The following is a 25,755-nucleotide window of genomic DNA, read 5'->3' as shown; positions in this document are numbered from 1 at the left end:
CTGATGGGGCAGAGGATGGGCTAGAGTCTCCTTATGCCACTCAAAGGCTAGGGAAGGGAAACCATATGAGAGAAGCTATGAGGTAACTGTGGACCCACTCCACAGGAGAGAAAGAAACAAAACACAAAGACATAATCAATCTAGAAGAGATACAGGAAAGTCTTGCAATTTCAGAAAATATGAAGATTTTGGCATTTGGGATGGTCCTTATCTTACTTGCAAGCTCCAAACCATGTATCCCAAAGAGAGAAAACAACTCCTTAACTGACACACTCTACACTCCCATTCAGAGAAGACTAACTGTGGAATGGATGTCATAACGGTAGCTCATATCCATGGTAAATTTCAAAGCTAATCAAATGAGTCCTTTACTCCCAAATATGGATGGACAAATGCTTACCAGGTGCTTGACGGAAGTGAAAGAGATCATGATGAATAAACAGAACTATTTTTGGAGGAAAAAATACAAATATACTACAGGAAACAGAAGAGAACATTACAAAAAATTCAAATTCATATTCTCATAACTGTAAAGATGACAGTGGGTTTATAAAATGGGAACAGGGTGCTATAAAAGGGAGCGATTAGAGAATAAGAGAAAGTCCTTGGAAAAAAAGGTATTACGGCAAAAGTAAAAACTTCAAGGGTGCAAATACTCAGTTCAAAGCGGCTCTGCCTCACCCTGGCTTTGATAGACAGAGCCCTCGCCCCGCCCTCGGATCCCGCCCATCAACGTGACCTCTTCCTTAACCAATACAAGGCCAGGCACTGACCCCGCACAGCGGACGCCATTACCCGCCCCTCCCAGAGCCCGCACCCAGACACCTGCCATGTGGCCCAGAGCCCGCATCCAGTCGCCCAAATCGTCCACCCTGGCAAGGTTCCAAGGAGGCCACTGGTGCCCGCGCGCCTGCCTATTCCTGCCCCGCAGATGCCTCATCCGAGCTGCCATTCCCTGGGTCTTGGACTGGCCTGCCATGATGCCTCCATCGCCCCCGCAGGTGCGTCCGAAATACCGCCCTGCGTGTGAGGCTGCGGTCAACAGCCACGCCGCCCTGGAGTTCCACGCCTCCTTCCAGTGCCTGGCAGTCGCCTTCTACCTCGACCGTGATGATGTGGGCCTGAAGCATTTCTCCCGCTTCTTCCTGATCCGCTCCCACGAGCACAGCAAGACAGCCGAGAGCCTGATGTTCCTGCAGAACCGGCGTGGGGGCCGCCTCTGCTTCCCCAACATCAGAAAGCCCGAGACACAACAGTGGGAGAGCGGACTCCAGGCCATGCAAGACACCCTGTACCTGGAGAAGTGCGTCCACCAGAGCCTGATCGACCTGACGCAGATGGCCACCGACAGCAGCGACGCCGACCTGTGCCACTTCCTGGGGACCGGCTACCTGGACCAGCAGGTCAAGTTCATCAAGGAGCTGGGGGACCTTGTCAGCAACCTGAGCAACACGGGGTTACTGGAAGGTGCCTTGGCAGAGTACTTATCTGACAGGCTCACCCTGGGTGACGGCGACAAGAAGGACTGATCCTGGACTGGACATTCCCCCAAGTCCTGGGTGACTGCCCAAGGTCACCCTACTTGCCGTGCAGACCGCAGTATTGCCCTTGCAGAAAAAGTTCACTTAAGTTTTCCTTCTTTCAGTGTTGCCGGTTCTTCCAATAAAGTAATTGCTTCCTAAAGAAATAAAGGTACCTTGTTGATTCATGCGTGCAAACCCTTAACTGTCAAGTTTTAAAACAGGTATTCGGGAGTCTTCTCGAGCTACCAATGCCCTGTTCGCAGGCGGCTCAGGATCTCCACAGACGGAGGGAAGAAGGGGATCCATGGGACCCTGAACAATACAAAATGTGCCTTCCCCTAATATACAATGTGGTATATGGGGTGGGGGTGGGTGAGGTGAGGCTCTGGTGAATGTGGGTGCCTGTGAATAGATGAGCTATAGAAATATGGCCTGAAAATCATGGTTGGGGTTGATCTCCAGCAACAGTGAAGGGAAAAGGATTGGGAAGGGAATGAAATAAAGCGGTCTTCATTTTGTTTGGAGCAGACTTCTGGGTAGCAAGATGGGGGCCCTGGATGCTGGCATAGCAGAGTCCCTCTCTGACAAGCTCACCCTGGGCTACAGTGACAATCTAAGTGCAGCAGGGCTGGCTTTCCTAGAGACACACTTCCTGTGGTCACCACTGTTGAGCATGGATGCTGCCCTTACAAAACATCCATGTGTGATTTTTACTTGAACTGTACCACCCTGTGATAAAGTAGCATGATACCACTCAAAATTTACCTCAACTCTATTGAGGGCGATTCTGTATAGCTCTTCTAGTGTGAAAAATATAAGCTCACGGATGAAGGTCAATTTGTGATATTGAATATACAGTAAAATGAAGCCCCCTGAATATGAAGTCAGTGGCACTGGCTGCATTGAGGAATGTAGAGGGGGAAGGGTGGAAGCTGGGAGACCAGTTAGTAGGCATCACAGCTGGTCCAGGTGAAAGACGAGGTGGTTTTACTGCAGTGGAGGATGAAGAAATGAAGAGATGCAGACACATTGCAGATGGATTTGGATACATCAGCAAGGTTTCCTCATGGACCAGAGAGGAAGAGTGAGATAGGAAGAGTGAGATATGAAGAAACAATCTCATTTAGCCTGGGCTGATAGTGGTCCCCTTTTATCAATTTGGGGTCTTTTGCCAGGGGCACAGCTCGGATGGAAGGTTGGAGAAGGCATGTCATTTCAAACCTGAGATGCATATTAGACATCCAAGTGGAACTGTCATGCAGGTAGCCAGAAAAATAAATCTGGCGTTCAGAATGGATGTTGGCTTTAGAAACAGACCTATGGGAAACATCATGATCAGATAAAGTCTCTACACATGTAATCCCTAATATTTCCTTTGCCTAACAAAAACACTCAAAATATCTTTCTTCTGTGCCTCAGTTCAGTTCAGTTCAGTTCAGTCGCTCAGTCGTGTCCGACTCTCCGCGACCCCATGAATCACAGCACGCCAGGCCTCCCTGTCTATCACCAACTCCCAGAGTACACTCAAACTCATGTCCACAGAGTCGGTGATGCCATCCAGCCATCTCATTCTCCGTCGTCCCCTTCTCCTCCCGCCCCCAGCCTTTCCCAGCATCAGAGTCTTTTCCAGTGAGTCAACTTGCCGCATGAGGTGGCCAAAGTATTGCAGTTTCAGCTTTAGCATCAGTCCCTCCAATGAACACCCAGGAATGATCTCCTTTAGAATGGACTGGTTGGATCTCCTTGCAGTATAAGGGACTCTCAAGAGTCTTCTCCAACACCACAGTTCAAAAGCATCGATTCTTCGGCGATCAGCTTTCTTTACAGTCCAACTCTCACATCCATACATGACCACGGGAAAAACCATAGCCTTGAATAGACGGACCTTGGTTGGCAAAGTAATGTCTCTGCTTTTCAATATACTATCAAGGTTGGTCATAACTTTTCTTCTGTGCCTAGGTGTGGTTAATAAGGCAAAATTTTAAATTTTACAGATCTTGCCTGTCTGATCAAGGACACATGGTCCTTGATAAGAGATGATCCTCAGATTGACACATGGTCAATCTGAATCTCCCAAAAGTTTGGAAACTGCTTTGAATATTTACAAATATTCAAATATTTACAAATATTCCTCCCTGTAGCTCAGATGGTAAAGAATCTGCCCGCAAGGTGGGAGAAGTGGGTTCGATCCCTGGGTCAGGAAGATCCCATGGAGAAGGGAGTGGCAACCCATTCGAGTATTCTTGCCTGGAGAATTCCATGGACAGAGGAGGCTGGTGGCTACAGTCCATGGGATTGCAGAGAGTCGGACATGACTGAGCGACTCTTACTTTCAATATTTACAAGTATATAAACAAGCTTGGCTACAAAGGAATTAACTTTCCCATTTCACCATGACTGCACTTGAATATTTTTTTAACATGAGGATTAACTCTCTTCAGTTAAATTTCCAGCAAATGTGCTTGTTCCTTTGTTCTTAGACAACCGGGGTCTTTTCACTCTGTTTCTTTCTCTGCTCACATTGAGGATCTCTCCTCGTTGTTTGACGGGCATTCCCTGGTGGGTCAGACGACAAAGAATCTGCCTGCAATGCAGGAGACCCAGGTTTAGTCCCTGGGTCAGGCAGATCCTGGGAGAAGGGAATGTCCACCCACTCTAGTGTTCTTGCCTGGAGAATTCCATGAACAGAGTAGCCTAGCGGGCTACAGCCCATGGGGTCGCAAATGGTCGGACACGACTGAGTGACTAACACTTTCATTTTCCTCTCTTTGACAATGTCTCAGATCCTACATATGTCAATTAACTGTGCTCCACTAGATAGAAGCAAGCACCAGGTGAGTAGCTGTTATCTTTATAACTAGAAATTGACTTTTTGGTTGTACTAGGGCTTCGTTACTGTGCAGGCTTTTCTCTAGTTGCGGTATGTGGGTTTCTTACTGTGGTGGCTTCGCCTGTTGCACACCATGGGCTCGAGGCGCTTGGACTTCAGTAGTTGGGGCACATGGGCTAAGCCGTTCTGGTTCCCCGGCTCTAGAGCACAGGTTGAGCAGTTGTGATGCCCGGCCTGAGTTGCTCTGCGAAATGTGGGATCTTCCTGGATCAGGGATCGAACCCAGGTCTCTCCTGCTTTGGCAGAAGGATTCTTTACCACTGAGCCACCAGGGAAGCCTGAAGATCCTTCTTACGCTCCTGTTTCGGAGAAACAGTTTGGTGTCATGGATTCTTCCACATAGATGGCCCGAGTTCAAATCCCATTCTAGCCACTTACTAAATTGAGGGCACTGGGGAATGTTAATTACCTTCTCTGTGCCTCTGTTTTCTCATATGTAAAATAGGGACAAAAAAACTGTTGCTTAAAAGAGTAGATGGTTTATTATATAGTAAATGATTCATTTAAATTTAAACATATTTAAAATTAGTATCTTTTAAATTGCCCTCAGGCAGGGCAGTATCAAATGAAACAAGTTCCCAAAGCGCTAGATGACCAAGGTCAACCCAGGGCATTCGGACATGTCCATTCTCCATTTTCTACCTCACATCTTATATAATTGGGAAGGGGGGAAGCATACACAGGGCACAGCTTTCTCTATCGGCATGAATGCCCTAGTCCTGTACAGGGGAAATGCCCAAGTGACTTTCTCACCAGAAAATGTAGACGCTAAAGTACTCCTAGGTCAAGCCTGTACCCTCTAAGCTGTGGTACAACAATGGAGAGACAAACTTGAACTAGAAGTCCCTGAAGAAATTCTACAAAAGCTAAGAGCTGATGCTTGAGTTGAGGGGAGGCCAGGAAGAGTCAAGACCGCTGACCCAGTAGTAGGAAAACTCCAGCCCAGTGCCAAGTATCAGAACTGAAAAAGCAATAGCCTTTAAAAAGGCATGTGAAGTATAAAGCCTCTGACAACCACCTTTATTAAATGCCAAGTAATCCAAACTTCATCGTGTACTGTTAGTTACTCGGTCCTGTCTGACTCTTTGCGACCTTATGGACTGTAGCCCGTTAGGCTGCTCTGTCCATGGGATTCTCCAGACAAGAATACTGGATTCAGTAGCCATTCCCTTCTCTAGGGGATCCTCCCGACCCAGGAATCAAACCCATGTATCCCACCTTGCAGGCAGGTTCTTTAGCTTCTGAATCACCAGGGAAGCCCTTTAAAGGCAAGAGGCTCTCTGGAAGGAACATCCAAATGATACTTGCCCGCCAGTATCAACATCAAATAGTGCTACAAGCCAACTGGCCCTATGATCGCTCCTACGTAAACCCCATCTGGATATGGGGAATGTGCCCCCAGGATCTGTGCAGCGACTGCCCTGATGGTTGTGCCTAAGTAGCACCCATAAGATCGCCTGTAGCCTAGGATATAAATCTGCCCAGAATATTCATGTGCTTTGGATGAGCTCTTCCAGGAAGGAAAGGACAGCCACTCATTCCCCTGCTAAAGATGTCCTTGATGACCCCAGAGAGCTCTCAACAATTTGTTCCACAAGCAGCAGGCATCAGATATGCCCTGCAGTCCTCAAGGACGCCTCTACGTTATATCAGGCTAGACTATGCCCAGCCAATGACCAATACTGCATATCCACATGGGTTCCCACCTCTGGATGGCCTCCACTCCAGAGGACCTCACTCATGAGTGAGACAGCCTCATCGCTGGAGATGATACCATCCCAGGCGACATTGTCCCAGGCCAGGAGTTCACCAACAGAGACGCCTATGCCTCGTCCACTGGAGATGACACCCCAGGGCCACGGTACCATGTTGGAGATGTAGCTGCTCACCCAGATGGCTTGCTCCCCACTTCACATTGTGGAACACTGCAATAGGCACTGAGACATTCCAGAAACAATGGACTAAGTGCACTGCCTGACGGCACCAGAAGATGAGCCTCTATGATGTTATCTGGTGGAACTTGCTGGGTGCTTGCTGGCTGACCCAACCCTAGACCAAGAGGCCTATCAGACTGTCAGTCAGTTCTCAGGCCAAAAGGTGCACCCAGAAACAGACAGCGCCCCTGCCTACAAATACTGAAGGCCGTTCATGTCCTCACCTCCTAAACTGCTGTCTCAGCATCACAGGCTGGACTGTACTTTAAGCACTTGAGTTGTTTTGCTTTGTTTGCCTGCACTGGGTCTTAGCTGCAATATGTGGGATCTAGTTCCCCAACCAGGGACTGAACCCAGGGCCCCTGCACTGGGAGCTTTAGTTGTAGCCACTGGACTACCAGGGAAGTCCCCCGAGTTGTTTTTTTGTTTGTTTAAGTTTTTTTTTTTATTGTAACGTAAGTGCCTGATCTTAAGCTGTTGATTGCCAAGGCATCCACATCTCAGACAGCTGTCTTAAATAAACACAGTGCCAGCTACCAGACTAGATGAAAGCCAGGCTTCCCCATCACAGAAGTTTCCTTTGTTTGAGAGATCACCGGTTGACTAGGATAACTGACCATCTGACCACTTGGTTTTGCCTTCTGACACATTAATTCACGCTGATGTTTTAAGTGCACCAAGGGAGACTAAATCGTAACACGCTAGGCATCCCATTCTAGACCCCAATAAAAGTGACCTAGGCTGCACGTGTACTCACTTTCTACCCATGATCTGGCTGTGCAGCCCGACACATGCCGTGCATCCTCCAGGACCTGTGAGTAATAAGCCATGTTTTCTTTTCAAAGTTCCCTAAGGGTTGTTACTGAGGCACCTCTTGCAATCATAATAAGAACCACAAGGTGGGGCGGCGGGGTGGGGTGGAGGCAGTGCAATCACAATGTAAAAAGTGGAAATGTTTAGTCGTTCAGTCGTGTCAGACTCTGGGCGACCCCACTGACTATAGCCCGCCAGGCTCCTCTGTCCATGGGATTCTCCAGGCCAGAATACTGGAGTAGGTAGCCATTCCCTTCTCCAGAGGATCTTCCAGATTCAGGGATCGAACCTGAGTCCTTTACTCCCAAATATGGATGGACAAATGCTTACCAGATACTTGACGGAAGTGAAAGAGATCATGATGAATAAACAGAACAATTTTTGGAGGAAAAAAAACAAATATACTACAGGAAACAGAAGAAAACGTTACAAAAAATCCAAATTCATATTCTCAGAACTGTAAAGATGACAGTGGGTATATAAAATGGGAAAACGGTGCTATAAAAGGGAGCAATTATAGAATAAGAGAAAGTCCTTGGGAAAAAGAGTATTAGGCAAAATTAAAAACTTATTTGATGCGAAGTACTTAGCTCAAAGGGGCTCTGCCTCACCCTGGCTTTGCTAGACAGAGCTCTCGCCCCACCCTCGGATCCCGCCCACGGGCCCCGCCCACTCACGTGACCTCCTCCTTAACCAATCCGAGCCCAGGCACTGACCCCGCCCAGCGGACGCCATTACCCGCCCATCCCAGAGCCCGCACCCAGACACCTGCCTCTGCCCCAGAGCCTGCCTCCGGCCGCCCACATTATCCACCATGGCAAGGTTCCGAGAAGGCCGCTGGCGCCCACGCACCTGCCGATTCCTGCCCCGCAGACGCCTCATCAAAGCCGCCATTCCCTGGGCCTTGGAGTCGCCCGCCATGCTACCCCCATTACCCCCGCAGGTGCGTTCGAACTACCACCCCCAGTGTGAGGCCGCAGTCAACTTCCTCGCCGCCCTGGAGTGCCACGCCTCCTTCCAGTGCCTGGCCGTCGCCTTCTACCTCGACCGTGATGACGTGGCCCTGAAGCATGTTTCCCGCTTCTTCCTGCTCCGCTCCCACGAGCACAGCAAGAAAGCCGAGAGCCTGATGTTCCTGCAGAACCAGCGTGGGGGCCGCCTCTGCTTCCCCAACATCAGAAAGCCCGAGACCCAACAGAGGGAGAGCAGACTCCAGGCCATGCAAGACACCCTGTACCTGGAGAAATGCGTCCACCAGATCCTGCTCGACCTGCACCAGCTGGCCACCGACAACAGCGAGGCTGACCTGTGCCACTTCCTGGGGACCGGCTACCTGGACCAGCAGGCCAAGTTCATCAAGGAGCTGGGGGACCTTGTCAGCAACCTGAGCAACACGGGGTTACTGGAAGGTGCCTTGGCAGAGTACTTATCTGACAGGCTCACCCTGGGTGACGGCGACAAGAAGGACTGATCCTGGGCTGGACATTCCCCCAAGTCCTGAGTGACTGCCCAAGGTCACCCTGCTTGCCATGCAGACCGCAGTATTGCCCTTGCAGAAAAAGTTCACTTAAGTTTTCCTTCTTTCAGTGTTGCCGGTTCTTCCAATAAAGTAATTGCCTCCTAAAGAAATAAAGGTACCCTGTTGATTCATGCATGCAAACCCTTAACTGTTAAGTTTTAAAACAGGTATTTGGGAGTCTTCTCGAGCTACCAATGCCCTGTTCGCAGGCGGCTCAGGATCTCCACAGACGGAGGGAAGAAGGGGATCCATGGGACCCTGAACAATACAAAATGTACCTTCCCCTAATATACAATGTGGTATATGGGGTGGGGGTGGGTGAGGTGAGGCTCTGGTGAATGTGGGTGCCTGTGAATAGATGAGCTATAGAAATATGGCCTGAAAATCATGGTTGGGGTTGATCTCCAGAAACAGTGAAGGGAAAAGGATTGGGAAGGGAATGAAATAAAGCGGTCTTCATTTTGTTTGGAGCAGACTTCTGGGTAGCAAGATGGGGGCCCTGGATGCTGGCATAGCAGAGTCCCTCTCTGACAAGCTCACCCTGGGCTACAGTGACAATCTAAGTGCAGCAGGGCTGGCTTTCCTAGAGACACACTTCCTGTGGTCACCACTGTTGAGCATGGATGCTGCCCTTACAAAACATCCATGTGTGATTTTTACTTGAACTGTACTACCCTGTGATAAAGTAACATGATACCACTCAAAATTTACCTCAATTCTATTGAGGGCGATTCTGTATAGCCCTTCTAGTGTGAAAAATATAAGCTCATGATGAAGGTCAATTTGTGATATTGAATATACAGTAAAATGAAGCCCCCTGAATATGAAGTCAGTGGCACTGGCTGCACTGAGGAATGTAGAGGGGGAAGGGTGGAAGCTGGGAGACCACTTAGTAGGCATCACAGCTGGTCCAGGTGAAAGATGATGGTGGTTTTACTGCAGTGGAGGATGAAGAAATGAAGAGATGTAGACACATTGCAGATGGATTTGGATACATCAGCAAGGTTTCCTCCTGGACCAGAGAGGAAGAGTGAGATAGGAAGAAAGAAGTCTAATTTAGCCTGGGTTGATGGTGGTGCCCTTTTATAAATTTGGGGTCTTTTGCCAGGGGCACAGCTCGGATGGAAAGTTGAAGAAGGCATGTCATTTCAAATCTGAGATGCATATTGGACATCCAAGTGGAACTGTCATGCAGGTAGCCAGAAAAATAAATCTGGCGTTCAGAGTGGATGTTGGCTTTAGAAACAGACCTATGGGAAACATCATGATCAGATAAAGTCTCTACACATGTAAACCCTAATATTGCCTTTGCCTAACAAAAATACTCGAAATATGTTTCTTCTGTGCCTACGTGTGGTTAATAAGGCAAAATTTTTAATTTTAGAGATCTTGCCTGTCTGATCAAGGACACATGGTCCTTGATAAGAGATGATCCTCAGATTGACACATGGTCAATCTGAATCTCCCGAAAGTTTGCAAACTGCTTTGAGTTTTTATAAATATTCAAATATTTACAAATATTCCTCCCTGTAGCTCACATGGTAAAGAATCTGCCCGCAATGTGGCAGAACTGGGTTCGATCCCTGGGTCAGGAAGATCCCTTGGAGAATGCAATGGTAACCCATTCTTGTATTCTTGCCTGGAGAATTCCATGGACAGAGGAGGCTGGTGGCTACAGTTCATGGGATTGCAGAGAGTCGGACATAACTGAGCGACTCTTACTTTCAATATTTACAAATATATAAACAAGCTTGGCTACAAAGGAATTAACTTTCCCACTTCATCATGACTGCACTTGAATATTTTTTTAACATGAGGATTAACTCTCTTCAGTTAAATTTCCAGCAAATGTGCTTGTTCTTTTGTTCTTAGACAACCGGGGTCTTTTCACTCTGTTTCTTTCTCTGCTCACATTGAGGATCTCTCCTCGTTGTTTGACGGGCATTCCCTGGTGGGTCAGACGACAAAGAATCTGCCTGCAATGCAGGAGACCCAGGTTTAGTCCCTGGGTCAGGCAGATCCTGGGAGAAGGGAATGTCCACCCACTCTAGTGTTCTTGTCTGGAGAATTCCATGAACAGAGTAGCCTAGCGGGCTACAGCCCATGGGGTCGCAAATAGTCGGACACGACTGAGTGACTAACACTTTCATTTTCCTCTCTCTGACAATGTCTCAGATCCTACATATATCAATTAACTGTGCTCCGCTAGATAGAAGCAAGCACCAGGTGAGTAGCTGTTATCTTTATAACTAGAAATTGACTTTTTGGTTGTACTAGTACTTTGGCCAACTCTTGCAATGAGTTGACTCACTGGAAAAGACTCTGATGCTGGGAGGGATTGGGGGCGGGAGCAGACGGGGATGACAGAGAATGAGATGGCTGGATGGCATCACCGACTCGATGGACATGAATTTGAGTGAACTCCGGGAGTTGGTGATGGACAGGGAGGCCTGGCGTGCTGTGATTCATGGGGTCGCAAAGAGTTGGACACGACTGAGCGACTGAACTGAACTGACTGAACTGAAGGGCTTTGTTACTGAGCAGGCTTTTCTCTAGTTGTGGCATGTGGGTTTCTTATTGTGGTGGCTTCGCCTGTTGCTCACCATGGGCTCAAGGCACTTGGACTTCAGGAGTTGGGGCACATGGGCTCAGCCGTTGTGGTTCCCCGGCTCTAGAGCACAGGTTCAGCGGTTGTGATGTGGGGCCTGAGTTGCTCTGCGAAATACGGGATCTTCGTGGATCAGGGATCAAATCCAGGTCTCTTGCTTTGGCAGAAGGATTCTTTATCACTGAGCCACCAGCGAAGCCTGAAGATCCTTCTTACTCTCCTGTTTTGGAGAAACAGTCTGCTCTCGTGGATTCTTCCACATAGATGGCCCGGGATCAAATCCCATTCTAGCCACTTACTAAATTGAGGGCATTGGGGAATGTTAATTACCTTCTCTGTGCCTCTGTTTTCTCATATGTAAAATAGGGATCAAGAAACTATTGCTTAAAAAGAGTAGATGGTTTATTATATAGTAAATGTTTCATTTAAATTTAAACACATTTAAAATTAGTATCTTTTAAATTGCCCTCAGGCAGGGCAGTATCAAACGAAACAAGTTCCCAAAGCCTTAGAGGACGAAGGTCAACCCAGGGCATTCATACATGTACAGTCTCCATTTTCTACCTCAGATCTTATAAAACTGGGCGGGGGGGAAGCATACGTAGGGCACAGCTTTCTGTATCTGCCTGAATGCCCTATTCCCTTACTGGGGGACGATCTATCAAAGTTAAATGCCCAAGTGACTTTCTCAGCAGAAAAAGTAGACACTACAGTACTCCCAGATGAAGCCTGCACCTTCCAAGCTGTATCATGACAATGGCGAGACAAACTGCAACCAGAAGTCCCTGAAGAAATTCTACAAAGGTAAGAGTGGATGCTTGAGTTGTGGGGAAGCCAGTAAGAGCCAAGACCGCTGACTCAGTAGTAGGAAAACTCCAGCCTGGTGCAGTGTCAGAACTGAAAAAGCAGTAACCTTTAAAGAGGCATGTGAAGTATAATGCCTCTGACAACCACCTTTATTAAATGGCAATTAATCCATCCTCAATAGTGTAGTGTTAGTGGTTCAGTGGTGTCCAACTCTTTACAACCTCATGGACTGTAACCCACCAGGCTCCTTTGTCCATGGGATTCTCCATGCAAGGATACTAGAGTGGGTAGCCATTCCCTTTTCAGAAGATCTTCCTTACCCAGGGATCAAACCTGGGTCTCCTGCATTGCAGGCAGATTCTCTACCATCTGTGGTACCAGGAATCCCCTTATCAAACTTATCAATATCAATAAAATACTCCAATACTGCCGGTATAAAAGCCAGGGGCCACAGATTATTGTTTGCATGGGATCTGAGACCCATTAACTAAACTGTACACGATATATGTCCCATAGTGCCAAATCCTTATACTTTTGCTTACAGTGTTATCCGGAGACTTTTCTGCTTTACAATCTGGACCTAAAAGATCCCTTTTACTGCATACCACTCAGTCCTGAGGCCTAGGAACTGTTGCCTTTGAATGAAATGAATGAGAGACTAATATGAAGCAATGTTATTGTTGGATGGTGCTCTCACAAGAATCAAAGATTGCCCCCGCCATCTTCTCGGCAAGCCTTAGCCAAGAATTTAAGGGACCTTTAAATGAAGGAGTTGTACTGCAATATGTGAATAATATACCTGTTGTTGCTAAGTTGCTAAGTCACTTCAGTCGTGTCGGACTCTGTGTGACCCCATAGACGGCCGCCCATCAGGCTCCCCCATCCCTGGGATTCTCCAGGCAAGAACACTGGAGTGGGTTGCCATTTCCTTCTCCAATGTGTTAAAGTGAAAAGCGAAAGTGAAGTCATTCAGTCATGTCTGACTCGTATATATACGAATAATATACCTAATGGCTAGTAAAATGAAGGAAGTTTCAGGCGAAAATACAATCCTTATTTTCAACTTTCTGACAGACTGGGGATATAAAGTCTCCTTGGGAAAAGTGAAAACTTCTCAACTAACTGTAAAATATCTATGACAAAGAAACATATTTCAAATGTAAGGGAGGCATGAGAGGGACTGCATCAACTACCAGAAGGCAATCAAGAGGATTCTTAGGAATGGCTGGGCTTTGTTGTATTTGGGTCCCTAACTTTGGGATCATGGTAAACCCCTATATGACACTCTTAAAGGAAATGACAATGAGCCACTAAGATAGACTGCAGAATGCCATAAGGCCTTTCTGTACAATTCAGTCAAGTCCATTCTAGCAGATGTGACCTGACAATCCAGATACAGAAATGCTTACAAATGGGAGCAGCTTCATGGACAGGGGACTCTTTGGTATGCAACAGTAACTCATCAGGAAGTCCTAGAAGCAGAAATCCTCCTCCAGGAAGGTCTGCCCAGAAGGCAGAGCAAATAACCTGCATGAGAGCCCTGCACCTTGGAGTTAAGAAAAAGGTAACTCCTTATACTCATTCTGAGTACACCTTCTCTGTGGTACAGGTATGTGGGGCCATATGAAAAGAGAGGTCTATGAACATCAGGAAGGAAAGAAATACACAGAGGAGATCCAGGCCTTATTAGACTCTGTTAGAATGCTGGAAGATCCAGCCATAGCTCACTGCCCAGGCCACCAAAAGATGGATAGTTATATAACTAATGGAAATAATTTGGCCCATCATGCATGCATGGTAAATCACTCAGTTGTATCCAATTGTCTGCAACTCCATGGACTGTAGCCTGCCAGGTTCCTCTGTCCATGGGATTTCCCAGGCAAGAATACTGGAGTGGATTGCCATTTCATCTTCCAGGAATCTTCCCGACGCAGGGATCAAACCCACGTCTCTTGTGTCTCCTGCTCTGGCAGGCGGGTTCTTTACCACTAGTGTCACCTGGGAAATAACTTGCCCTGTCAGGCCACAGAAAATCAGCCAGAATCAAAACCCCAGGTCCCAAAGCCCTAGCACTCATCCCACATGTGGACCTATTGCTGTTTAAGCCTCGGTATTCAGTAATGGACCTAGAGAGCAGATGAATGGGGATGTTATGCTCAACATCACTAATCAGTAGAGCAATACAAATTGAAACTTACCATGAGGGCTTCCCTAGTGACCCAGTAGTTAAGAATATGCCTTGCAATGCAGGGGAAACTGGTTCAATCCCTGCTTCGGGAAGATCTCACATGCCGCAGAGCAACTAGGTCCGCGAGCCACAACTACTGAAACCCACGTGCCTAGAGCCCATGCTCTGCAACAAGAGAAGCTACCGAAATGAGAAACTCACACACCACAGCTGGAGAGTAGCTCCCATGCAGCACAAACAGAGAAAGCCCTCACACAGCAAGAAAGACCCAGCACAGCCAAAATATTCAAAGAAACAGACATTTCTCCAAAGAAGACATACAGATGGGCAAAAAGCTCATGAACACATGCTCAACATCAGTAATAATTAGAAAAATGCAAATCAAAATCACAGTGATGTGTCACCTCACAATGGTCACAATGGCCATCATCAAAATAATCTACAAACAATAAATGGTGGCGAGGGTGTGGAGAAAAGAGAACCCTCTTGCACTGTTGGTGGGAATGTCAATTGGTGCAGCCACAATGGAGAACAGTATGGAGGTTCCTTCAGTTCAGTTCAGTTGCTCAGTCGGGTCCGACTCTTTGCGACCCCATGAATCACAGCACGCCAGGCCTCCCTGTCCATCACCAACTCCTGGAGTTCACTCAAACTCATGTCCATCGAGTCGGTGATGCCATCCAGCCATCTAATTCTCTGTCGTCCCCGTCTCCTCCGGCCCCCAACCACTCCCAGCATCAGAGTCTTTTCCAGTGAGTCAACTCGTCGCATGAGGTGGCCAAAGTATTGCAGTTTCAGCTTTAGCATCAGTCCTTCCAATGAACACCCAGGACTGATCTCCTTTAGAATGGACTGGTTGGATCTCCTTGCAGTCCAAGGGACTCTCAAGAGTCTTCTCCAACACCACAGTTGAAAAGCAAAAATAGAACTACCATATGACACAGAAACCCCAGTACTTGGCATATACTCTCAGTTCAGTTCAGTAGCTCAGTCGTGTCCGACTCTCCGTGACCCCATGAATCACAGCACGCCAGGCCTCCCTGTCCATCACCAACTCCCAGAGTTCACTCAAACTCATGTCCACAGAGTCAGTGATGCCATCCAGCCATCTCATTCTCCAACGTCCCCTTCTTCTCCCGCCCTCAACCTTTCCCAGCATCAGAGTCTTTTCCAGTGAGTCAACTCGTCGCATGAGGTAGCCAAAGTATTGCAGTTTCAGCTTTAGCATCAGTCCTTCCAATGAACATCCAGGATTGATCTCCTTTAGAATGGACTGGTTGGATCTCCTTGCAGTATAAGGGACTCTCAAGAGTCTTCTCCACAGTTCAAAAGCATCGATTCTTCAGCGATCAGCTTTCTTTACAGTCCAACTCTCACATCCATACATGACCACGGGAAAAACCATAGCCTTGACTAGACGGACCTTGGTTGGCAAAGTAATGTCTCTGCTTTTTAATATACTATCAAGGTTGGTCATAACTTTCCTTCCAAGGAGCAAGCGTCTTTTAATTTCATGGCTGCAATCAGTATCTGCAGTGATTTTGGAGCCCCAAAAAATAAAGTCTGACACTGTTTCCACTGTTTTTCCATCTATTTCTAGAAAACCGTAATTCTAAAGGAGACATGTACCCCAATGTTCATAGCAGGACTATTCACAATAGCCAGGACATGGAAGCAGCCTAAATGTCTATTGACACAGCAATAGATAAACAAGATCTAAATATAAACAATGGAGTATTACTCAGCCATAAAAAAAAAAATAAAATTAGGACATTTTGTAGTGATGTGGATGGACCTAGAATCTGTCATACAGAGGGAAGTAAGTCTGAAAGAGAAAAACAACATGGTCTATTAATGCATATATATGGAATCTAGGGAAATGGTATTGATGAATCAATTTGCAGGGCAGAAATAGAAATGCAGACATAAAGAATGGACATGTGGACAGTGGGGGATGAGGGAGGAGGCCAGCTGAGGAAGCAGCACTGACACAGAGAAACTTCCATGTGGGAAACAGCCAGCCAGTGGGCAGCTGCTGCACAGCACGGGGAGCTCAGCTCAGCGTTCCGTGATGACCTAGAGAGGTGGGATGTGGGTGAGGGAGGGAGGCTGAAGAGGGAGGGGCTATATGTATACACAGAGCGGCTTCACTTTGTGCTACAGCAGAAACAAACACAACATTGTACAGCAATATACTCCGCCCTCCCAAGAGAAAAGGGGACCATGGCTTCCAGCAGCACAAGTAGTTCATTGGGCTGATTCGAGCCTGGCCAATCAGCTGATTCCTGAACCCCTTAAAGTTCTCCGTCAACCTTGGGTTGAAGAACCAGATATGAGAGCCTTGCCTCCTGTCTCCCTACCAGTTGACCTCACAATAAAGCTCTTCCTTTTCTCAAAAGCCAATGCTATAGGATGGGGTTCTATGCACATCAGGCAGTGAGCCTTTCTTGGTCATAGACACACGGTTAACCAGACACATCAAGTGACATAGACACACACACACTTACCCATTTGTTTCATCACAAATTGCTTTGTTTTATACCATGGGTTGTCAAACTATGGCCTGCAAGCCAATTCCAGCTCACCATCTATCGTGCTACTTTTTTAACTTGTTAAAGACTATGTTTTTTGAGAGTCCCTTCAACTGCAAGATCAGACCAGTCAATTCTAAAGGAAATCAACCCTGGATATTCATTGTAAGGACTATTTCTTAAGCTCCAATATTCTGGCCACCTGATGCAAAGAACTGACTCACTGGAAAACACCCTGATGCTGGGAACGATGGAAGGCAAAAGAAGGGGATGACAGAGGATGAGATGGTTGGATGGCATCACTGACTCAATGGTCATGAATTTGAGCAAACTCTGGGAGACAGTGGAGGAAAGAGGAGCCTGACATACTACAATCCAGGGAGTCGCAAAGAGTTGGACGTGACTTAGTGACGAAACAACACTTTTAAGAGCAGTTTTAGGCTGATAGCAAAATTGAGAGAAAGGAACCCTGGCCCCACACATGCATAATCTATGCCACCATCAACATCCAGCAGCAGAGTGGTAAATTTGTGACAACTGGTGAACCTACAATGATACATCATAATCACCCAAAGGCCACAGTTTATATTAGGATTCCTTACTGGTGGTGTACATTCTACGGGCTTGGACAAATGCATAGGGACATGCACCCCTGATTATAGTCATGTACAGAGTTTTCAATGCCCTAAAAAATACTTTCTTACCCTATTCTTTCCTCCTCCCCTCTCAACCACTAATATTTTCACTGTCTCCATATTTCTTACATTGAGATATAAATGACAGACACCACTGATTTCAGGTATTTAACATAATGCTTAGATATTTGTATATGTTGTGAAATGATCCCAAGTAGTTGACATCCGTTACCATACAATAGTTACAGATTTTTTACTTGTGATAAGAACTTTTTAGATTTACTCTACTAGCAACTTCCAAATATATGATAGTGTTATTAACTACAGGCACCATGCTATACATTATAACCCATGACTTACAGCTGGAAGACTGTGTCTTTTGATTCCCTTAACCCATTTTGCTCACCTTGACCCCCTCACCTTTGCTCTGGCAATTACCAATCTGTCTTCTATGAGTTTTGATTTTTGGTTGTTGTTCTTGTTTTGGATCTCACATATAAAGGAGATCATACGGTATCTGTCTGTCTTAGTCTGACTTACTTCATTTAGCCTAAGGCCTTCCATTTGAGCTATTTCAAATCCTAAAAGATAATGCTGTGAAAGTGCTGCACTCAATATGCCAGCAAATTTCGAAAACTCAGCAGTGGCCACAGGACTGGAAAAGGTCAGTTTTCATACCAATCCCAAAGAAAGCCAAAGCCAAAGAATGCTCAAACTACTGCACAATTGCACTCATCTCACATGCTGGTAAAGTAATGCTCAAAATTCTCCAAGCCAAGCTTCAACAGTATGTGAACCATGAACTTCCAGATGTTCAAGCTGGATTTAGAAAAGGCAGAGGAACCAGAGATCAAATTGCCAACATCTGCTGGATCATCGAAAAAGCAAGAGAGTTCCAGAAAAACATCTAGTTCTGCTTTATTGACTATGCCAAAGCCTTTGACTGTGTGGGTTACAAAAAAGTGGAAAATTTTGAAAGAGATGGGAATACCAGACCACCTGACCTGCCTCCTGAGAAATCTGTATGCAGGTCAGGAAGCAACAGTTAGAACTGGACATGGAACAATAGACTGGTTCCAAATCGGGAAAGGAGTACGTCAAGGCTGTATATTGTCATCCTGCTTATTTAATTTATATGCAGAGCATATCATGAGAAACGGTGGGCTGGATGAAGCACAAGCTGGAATCAAGATTGTTGAGAGAAATATCAATAACCTCAGATACGCAGATGACACCACCCTCATGGCAGAAAGCGAAGAACTAAAGAGACTCTTGATGAAAGTGAAAGAGGAGAGTGAAAAAGCTGGTTTAAACTCAACATTCAGAAAACTAAGATCATGGTATTGGTCCCATCACTTCATGGCAAATAGATGGGGAAACAATGGAAACAGTGAGAGACTTTATTTTTTGTGGCTCCAAAATCACTACAGATGATGACTACAGCCATGAAATTAAAACACACTTGCTCCTTGTAAGAAAAGTTATGACCAACCTAGATAGCATATTAAAAAGCAGAAACATTATTTTGCCAACAAAGGTCCGTTTAGTCAAAGCTATGGTTTTCCCAGTAGTCACGAATGGATTTGAGAGTTGGACTATAATGAAAGCTGAGCGCTGAAGAATTGATGCTTTCAAAGTGTGGTGTTGGAGAAGGCTCTTGAGAGTCCCTTGGGCTGCAAGGGGAGCCAATCTGTCCATCCTAAAGGAAATCAGTCCTGGATTTTCATTGGAAGGACTGATGCTGAAGCTGAAACTCCAGTAATTCGGCCACCTGATGGGAAGGGGTGACTCACTGGAAAAGACCCTGCTGCTGGGAGGGATTGGGGGCAGGAGGAGAAGGTGACGACAGAGGATGAGATGGGTGGATGGCATCACGGACTCGATGGACATGAGTTTGGGTAAACTCCAGGAGTTTTTGATTGACAGGGAGGCCTGGCATGCTGTGATTCATGGCTTCGCAGTCAGACACGACTTAGCGACTGAACTGAACTGATGATAAGTGACGCTGAATGCTTTTTCATGTACCTCTTAGCCATCTGTATGTCTTCTTTGCAGAAATATCGATTCAGATCGTCTGTCAGTTTTAGTAATCGGGTTTTTTTTTTTTTGCTATTTTGGAGATTAACTCCTTATCACAGGAGTCCCCAACCTCCAGTCAGATTAGCAGCAGCATTAGGTTAGAAATACAGTTCACAAAGTATGTAATGTGCTTAAATCATCCTGAAACCATCCCCCACCCCTAGTCCATGAAAAAACTGTCTTCCACAAAATTGGTCCCAGTGCCAAAAAGACTGGGGACCGCTGCCTTATCAGATTTATCATTTGCAAATATTTTCTCCCATCCAATAGTTTGCCTTTTTATTTTGTTTATAGTTTTACTTTGCCATGCAGGAGTCTTTTAGTTCCATGTAGTCCAACCTGTTTATTTTTGCTTTCTTGCCTTAACTTTGGTGTCAAATACAAACCCTCACCTCCAATACTAATGTCAAGGAATTTACTAATGCCTCTGTTTTCTCCTACAAGTTATGGTGACAGTCTTATATTCAAGTCTTTAATCCATTTTGAGTAGATTTTGGTAAAATAGTTGATTTTGGTAAAATAGTGGTCCAGTTTCATTGTTTTCCATGCGGATGTCCTGTTTCCCCAATACAATTTACTGCAGAGATTGTCTTTTCTCCATTGTATATTCTTGGCTCCTTTGTCATAAATTAATTAAATTGGGTTTATTTCTGGGCTCTATTTTGCTGCACTGATTTGTGTGTCTGTTTTTATGCCGATACCATACTGTTCTGGTTAATGTTTCCATACTTTTGTCTCTTCTAGATTGTGATACAGTTGGAATCATACAGTATATATAGACTTCTTAGATTGGTTTCTTTCAGTTAGTAAGATGCATTTATATCTTCTCCATATCTTTCCATATCTTGATACCTCATTTCTCTTTAGTGCTGATTAGTATTTCACTGTCTGGTTGTATCAAAATTTATTTTATCTCTACATGTATGGAAGGACACCTTAGGCATTATGAATAAAGCTGCGACAAACATCTGCATGAAGGTTTTTGTGTTATCGTCCTGATGACATACGGTATGGAGCATCTTTTCATATGCTTGTTTGCCATTTGTATATCTTCTTTGATGAGCTGTTAAGGTCTCTGTCCCATTTTAAAACTACACTGTTTGTTTTCTTATTGTTAGGTTTTAAGAGTTATTTGTCTATTTTGGATAACACTCCTTGATCATGTGTCTTCTGTGAATATTTTCTCCCAATCTGTGCCTTGTCTTCTCATTATTTTAATATTGTCTTTCACAGGGCAGAATTTTTTAATTTTAATAAAATACAGTTTATCAGTTACATACCCAAGGTCATCTGAGCTTTCTCCACTGTTATTTTCTAGAAGCTTTATAACTTGACATTTTACATTTAGTCTATGATCCATTTTAAATTTTAAATGATGTACAGGGTGTGTCATTTCTTTGCATGTGGATGTCCAGTTGTTTCAGCACCATTTCTTGAAAATACTACCTTTGCTCCATTGTATTGCCTTTTCTTTGTTAAAGATCACTTGATCATATTTATATGGCTGTATTTCTGGACTCCCTGTTGGTGGTTCAGTATATCCATTTGGGGGTCCTAACACTGCTTGAGGATAAAGTGTGTGTGTTCAGTTGTGTCTGACTCTGCAATCCCATGGACTGTAGCCCGCCAGACTCCTCTGTTCATGTAATTATCCAGACAAGAATACTGGAATGGGTTGCCATTCCTGTCTCCAAGGTATTTTCCCTACCCAGGAATCCAACCAATGTCTCCTGCATTGCAGGCAGATTCTTTACCTATTCCCTAGTTTATTCATTGAACTATTTGGCTCTTCTTTCACCAATATCATGCTGTCTCAACTACCACTGCTTTATAGTAAGTCTTGAGGTCGAGTAATGTCAGTTTTCCAATTTTATTGTTCTCCTTTAATAGCGTTTTCACTCTTCTGTTTCCTTTTTTCTTTTTGCCTCTGCTTACCAATTTTAGAATAATTTTAGTGATATCCACAAAATAACTTGCTGTGATTTTTACCATCTGCTTTTGTAATAAAATTTTACTGGAACTGACCTATGACTATTTATTTACATATAGCCTGTTACTGGGTTTATTCTACAAAGTCAGTAAGTAGGCGAGACAGTGTCCACCAAGACAGCTACCAATCACTTCCTACTTGATTTAGCTCCATTCAAGTGTCCTGTATACAAATTATAACACTTTTCCAAAATGAAAGAAGTTTTACTTTATATCAACTGATATATTGATATATTTATTGATAAATTGTATCAATTTACTTTATATCAAGTTATATCAATTTGCCACCTTGCACAAATAGTATTTATGGTTATTTTAAGCAAGATGCAACCAACTTTGACTTCTTTTTTCCCGTTATTCATCTTTAATAGTAAAATTAATTAGCAGTGGTATTACACAGCATAGATAATGCATTTTAGCAATATGTCCTCCACCTTCCCCTGTGACAATTTCAATAGAATACTTTTTGCATGGAACTTCCCAATCTGCATGTGTTCTACCTATTTATTTTCACCAGAAGTTTGAGTTTCTTAATCTTATTTTATAGATGAAGAAATTAAAGATGTTAAGTCACTTGTGTGTTGGTCCATCCATTTCCCCTAGAACAGTCAAGTTGATGAGGTGGCTCTTAAGTTTTTGAACAACTTCTAGATAGCCAACCACCTCTCTGTGAATGCCCCAACTTGCAGATATTTCTGTTTTATGTTCTCAACACACGCCAGTTTTTGGAGTTTGGATTGTGGTTTTTGTCCCTCATCTCTGATTATCTTTCCTGTCATGCTTGTTCAAAGAAAGGAAGACGCCATATGAATGCTGTATATGAATGTTGCATATGAATGTTGCTGGGCCCTCCTCAGCAATACAAACTCACTGGGAACATAACCCACTTCCAAATTTTACTAGGCAGGTTCTGAACTGATTAATTAGATAGAACATGCTTGGCTCTACTATTTCCAATTATGCATAGGGTCCTTCAGCCTTGAGTCTGGACACATCTAAGGTATTTAGTTGGATACCACAGGAAGTACACATACTGTTGCCCACAACTGCTTCCTAGTCCCCACACTTAGCAGTAGCAAGAGAGGGGTAAATGCTTTTAGATGAGAGCAGGATGTGTGGAAGCTTCTGTCACAGGTTGGGACAGTACCCACAGGTGAGTAGAAAAACCCGGGAAAAACAAGCAGAATCCAAATCCAGCAGTTCACCAAAAATATGAGTTTATTCTCTCCAATTTCACTAATGACTGGTCAGAGTAGAAATTGTCCCACCTCTTATCTCCCCAGCTTTCTAAATTCACACAGCTGAATGTTTAAAAAGGAATCTAAAAACCAATCATGAATTAAAAATCATCAAATGTTTGAAGAAAAACTTAAAAAAATAAGCTACAAAGAAGAAATATCAAACTGAACAAATGAAAAAAAAAGCCCTTATACTCAAAACACTACATAAGCTGAAATTCAGAAACATTCTACAAAATAACTGGCTTATGATTCTAAAAAGTGCCAAGGCATGCAAAACAAGGAGAGACTCAAGAATTACACCAGACTGAAGGAAGCTAACAGTCATAATAACTGACTATAGCATTAAATCCCAGATTGGGTCCTTTTACTGCATAAGGAATTTGGGAGATAACTGGAAAAAAACTTGAATGGCATCTGAGTATTCGATGGTAGTAATGCATCAATGTTCATTCCTCAATTTTGCCTGTTCTATTGTAGCTACAGGAGAATTTCCATGTTTTCAGAAATTAGACACTAAAGTATTTCGGCTAATGAAACATCAGGTCAACAACTTATTCTCAAATGGTTCAGACACTACAAATTCTTTGTAGTATCCTTGCAACTTTTCTGAAACTTTGAGAATATTTCAAAATAAAAATACATAACAAAAACCTTACTAACACCCAAAGATAAAGCATTAGTAGAATAAGAACATAACTTCAGAATAAATACTCTTAATATCTTCAGGCAGTAAAAAAATATATATATATATATATTTATATTTCATCCATAAAAATAAATTAGAGATCATGAAAATTAAAACATTAATTGTTGGAATAAAAAGTCCAATAAATAGAATAATAGAATAGGCACTGCTGAATAGCAAATTAGTGAGATGGTTAAGTAATCAAAGCAATCCTGCCGCAATACAATAGGACCAAGGGAGGACAGAAATCACAACCAGCTAGTACCTTAAAAAAAAAAAAAAGGAACAGAGAGGAAATTCTCAAAGAAGTAATACGTAGAAATAATATGAGAAAATAAAATAATATATAATAAGGTATATAACAAATAGGGAAGTTCCTAGAAATGACCAACACAGGAGTTTGAGCCTTGATTTTTAGAAAACAGAGACTGAGACTCAGCTTAAATGCTGTTAAGATGCTGATTTTGTTAGAATATATGAACTCACAGCAATAAGGGTAAGAAAAATGAAACATCAGGCAGGGAAAGATGCGAAGAAATGTAATCCTATGTGTTTATCATGCTGGCCACTGCTTCCTAATGAGCCACAAAGACTCAGCAGATCATTCACTGAGCAGGCTTCTCTAGAGGTTTAGAACCTGAAAACATTCCTCAGATCACTTGACAGTGTGGAAGAGGCTCTCTCCAGCCCCCATTTCTCATTGGTCAAGGCACACCCTGAAGGAGCTTCTTCCACAGTTAAATGACACGTTATCCAGCCTCTCATCAGCCGCTGAGACTAGCTTCTACACACTGTAGTCTGACCATTTCACTTGAATCAGAAAGTGGAGAGGTGAGAAGGACCTGGAGAGAGACATGGGAGTGGAGCTTTTCTGGGTTATTTCCCAGCAGCTGATTGTTGAAATTGTCTTATAGTCCCGCCTCAACAGCCATTACGTCACCAGGCAGAAAGAAGTAGGGTCAAGACCACAGACTCTGCCTGCCCACCCACGTGACCTCTTCCTTAACCAATCTCAAGCCCAGGACCTGACCCCGCCCAGCGGACGCCATTATCCGCCCATCACAGAGCCCGCCTCTGGCCACCCACATCGTCCACCATGGGAAGGCTCCGAGGAGGCCGCTGGCGCTTGCGCCCCCGCCGATGCCAGCCCCGCACACCCGCCGACCGATCCCACATTCCCTGGGCCTTGGAGTCGCCCGCCATGCTGCCCACACCGCCCTCGCAGGTGCGTCTGAACTACCGCCCTGAGTGTGAGGCCGCGGTCAACGGCCACGCCGCCCTGGAGCTCCACGCCTACTTCCAGTGCCTGGCCGTCGCCTTCTACCTCGACCGTGATGATGTGGCCTTGAAGCACTTCTACAGCTTCTTCCTGCTCCGCTCCCACGAGCACAGCAAGACAGCCGAGAGCCTGATGTTCCTGCAGAACCGGCGTGGGGGCCGCGTCTCCTTCCTCGACATCAGAAAGCCCGAGAACCAAGAGTGGGAGAGTGGGCTCCAGGCCATGCAAGACACCCTGCAACTGGAGAAGTCCGTCAACCAGAGCCTGCTCAACCTGCACAAGCTGGCCACCGACAGCAGCGACGCCCACTTGTGCCACTTCCTGGGGACCGGCTACCTGGACCAGCAGGTCAAGTTCATCAAGGAGCTGGGGGACCTTGTCAGCAACCTGAGCAAGATGGGTTCCCCGGAAGGCGGCCTGGCAGAGTACGTGTTTTGACAAACTCACCCTGGGTGATGGCGACAAGGAGGACTGATCCTGGACTGGACTTTCCCCTGAGTCCTGGGTAACTGCCCAAGGTCACCCTGCCTGCCATGAAGTCTGCAGTATTGCCCTTGCAGAAAAACTTAAGTTTTTTTTTCTTGCCGTTTTGGCAGTTCTTCACATAAAAGTTATTGGTTCCTCAAATAAAGTTATTAGTTGATGCATAAATAAATGTCTCTAATTTGTATGTGCAAATCTCTCACTTTTAAAATTTAAAACAGGTAGCTCTCTAGCTACCCAGGACCCGTCCACGTGCAGCTTAGGATCTCCACCGACGGAGAGAGAAGGTGTTCCGTGAGACCATGGAAAACACAAAATCATTCCTCCCCTAGTAAAACAATGTTGGGTGGGGGGTGGTCTGGGGCCCTGGTGAGTGTGGATGCCTGAGCAGAGTTAAAGTATAAAAACATGGCCTGAAAATCATGATTGGGGTTGATCTGGGGAAAGAGTGAAGGGGGTGGGGTTGGGCAAAGGTTGAAATGAAGGGGGTTTTCACTTTATGTGAAATGTTACTGCTTAATTCTGGGTAGCAAGATGGGGGGTCCAGAAGT

General features: G+C 45.0%; 1 protein-coding gene and 2 pseudogenes across 1 annotated transcript; all 3 read left to right on the top strand.

Annotated features, from left to right (window-relative positions):
- Positions 1–947: 947 nt before the first annotated feature.
- Positions 948–1,529, top strand: LOC129563846 (ferritin heavy chain-like). Its single transcript, XM_055437571.2, has one exon. The coding sequence runs from the start codon at positions 978–980 to the stop codon at positions 1,527–1,529; it is 552 nt and encodes a 183-aa protein (XP_055293546.2). The 5' UTR covers positions 948–977.
- A 6,520-nt stretch (positions 1,530–8,049) lies between these two features.
- On the top strand, positions 8,050–8,631 carry LOC129535069 (ferritin heavy chain pseudogene; annotated as a pseudogene).
- A 15,907-nt stretch (positions 8,632–24,538) lies between these two features.
- On the top strand, positions 24,539–25,196 carry LOC129564590 (ferritin heavy chain pseudogene; annotated as a pseudogene).
- Positions 25,197–25,755: the final 559 nt, after the last annotated feature.

Source organism: Moschus berezovskii, chromosome X, assembly GCF_049115385.1.
Source record: "Moschus berezovskii isolate FMDL1 chromosome X, NW_MosBer_1.0, whole genome shotgun sequence".
Taxonomy (NCBI): Eukaryota; Metazoa; Chordata; class Mammalia; order Artiodactyla; family Moschidae; genus Moschus; species Moschus berezovskii.
This window is presented reverse-complemented; position numbering and strand designations above follow the sequence as displayed.

Bases quoted from the DNA above. Each gene is read 5' to 3' on its own strand.
- LOC129563846 (XM_055437571.2), top strand. From the start codon at position 978: ATGATGCCTCCATCGCCCCCGCAGGTGCGTCCGAAATACCGCCCTGCG.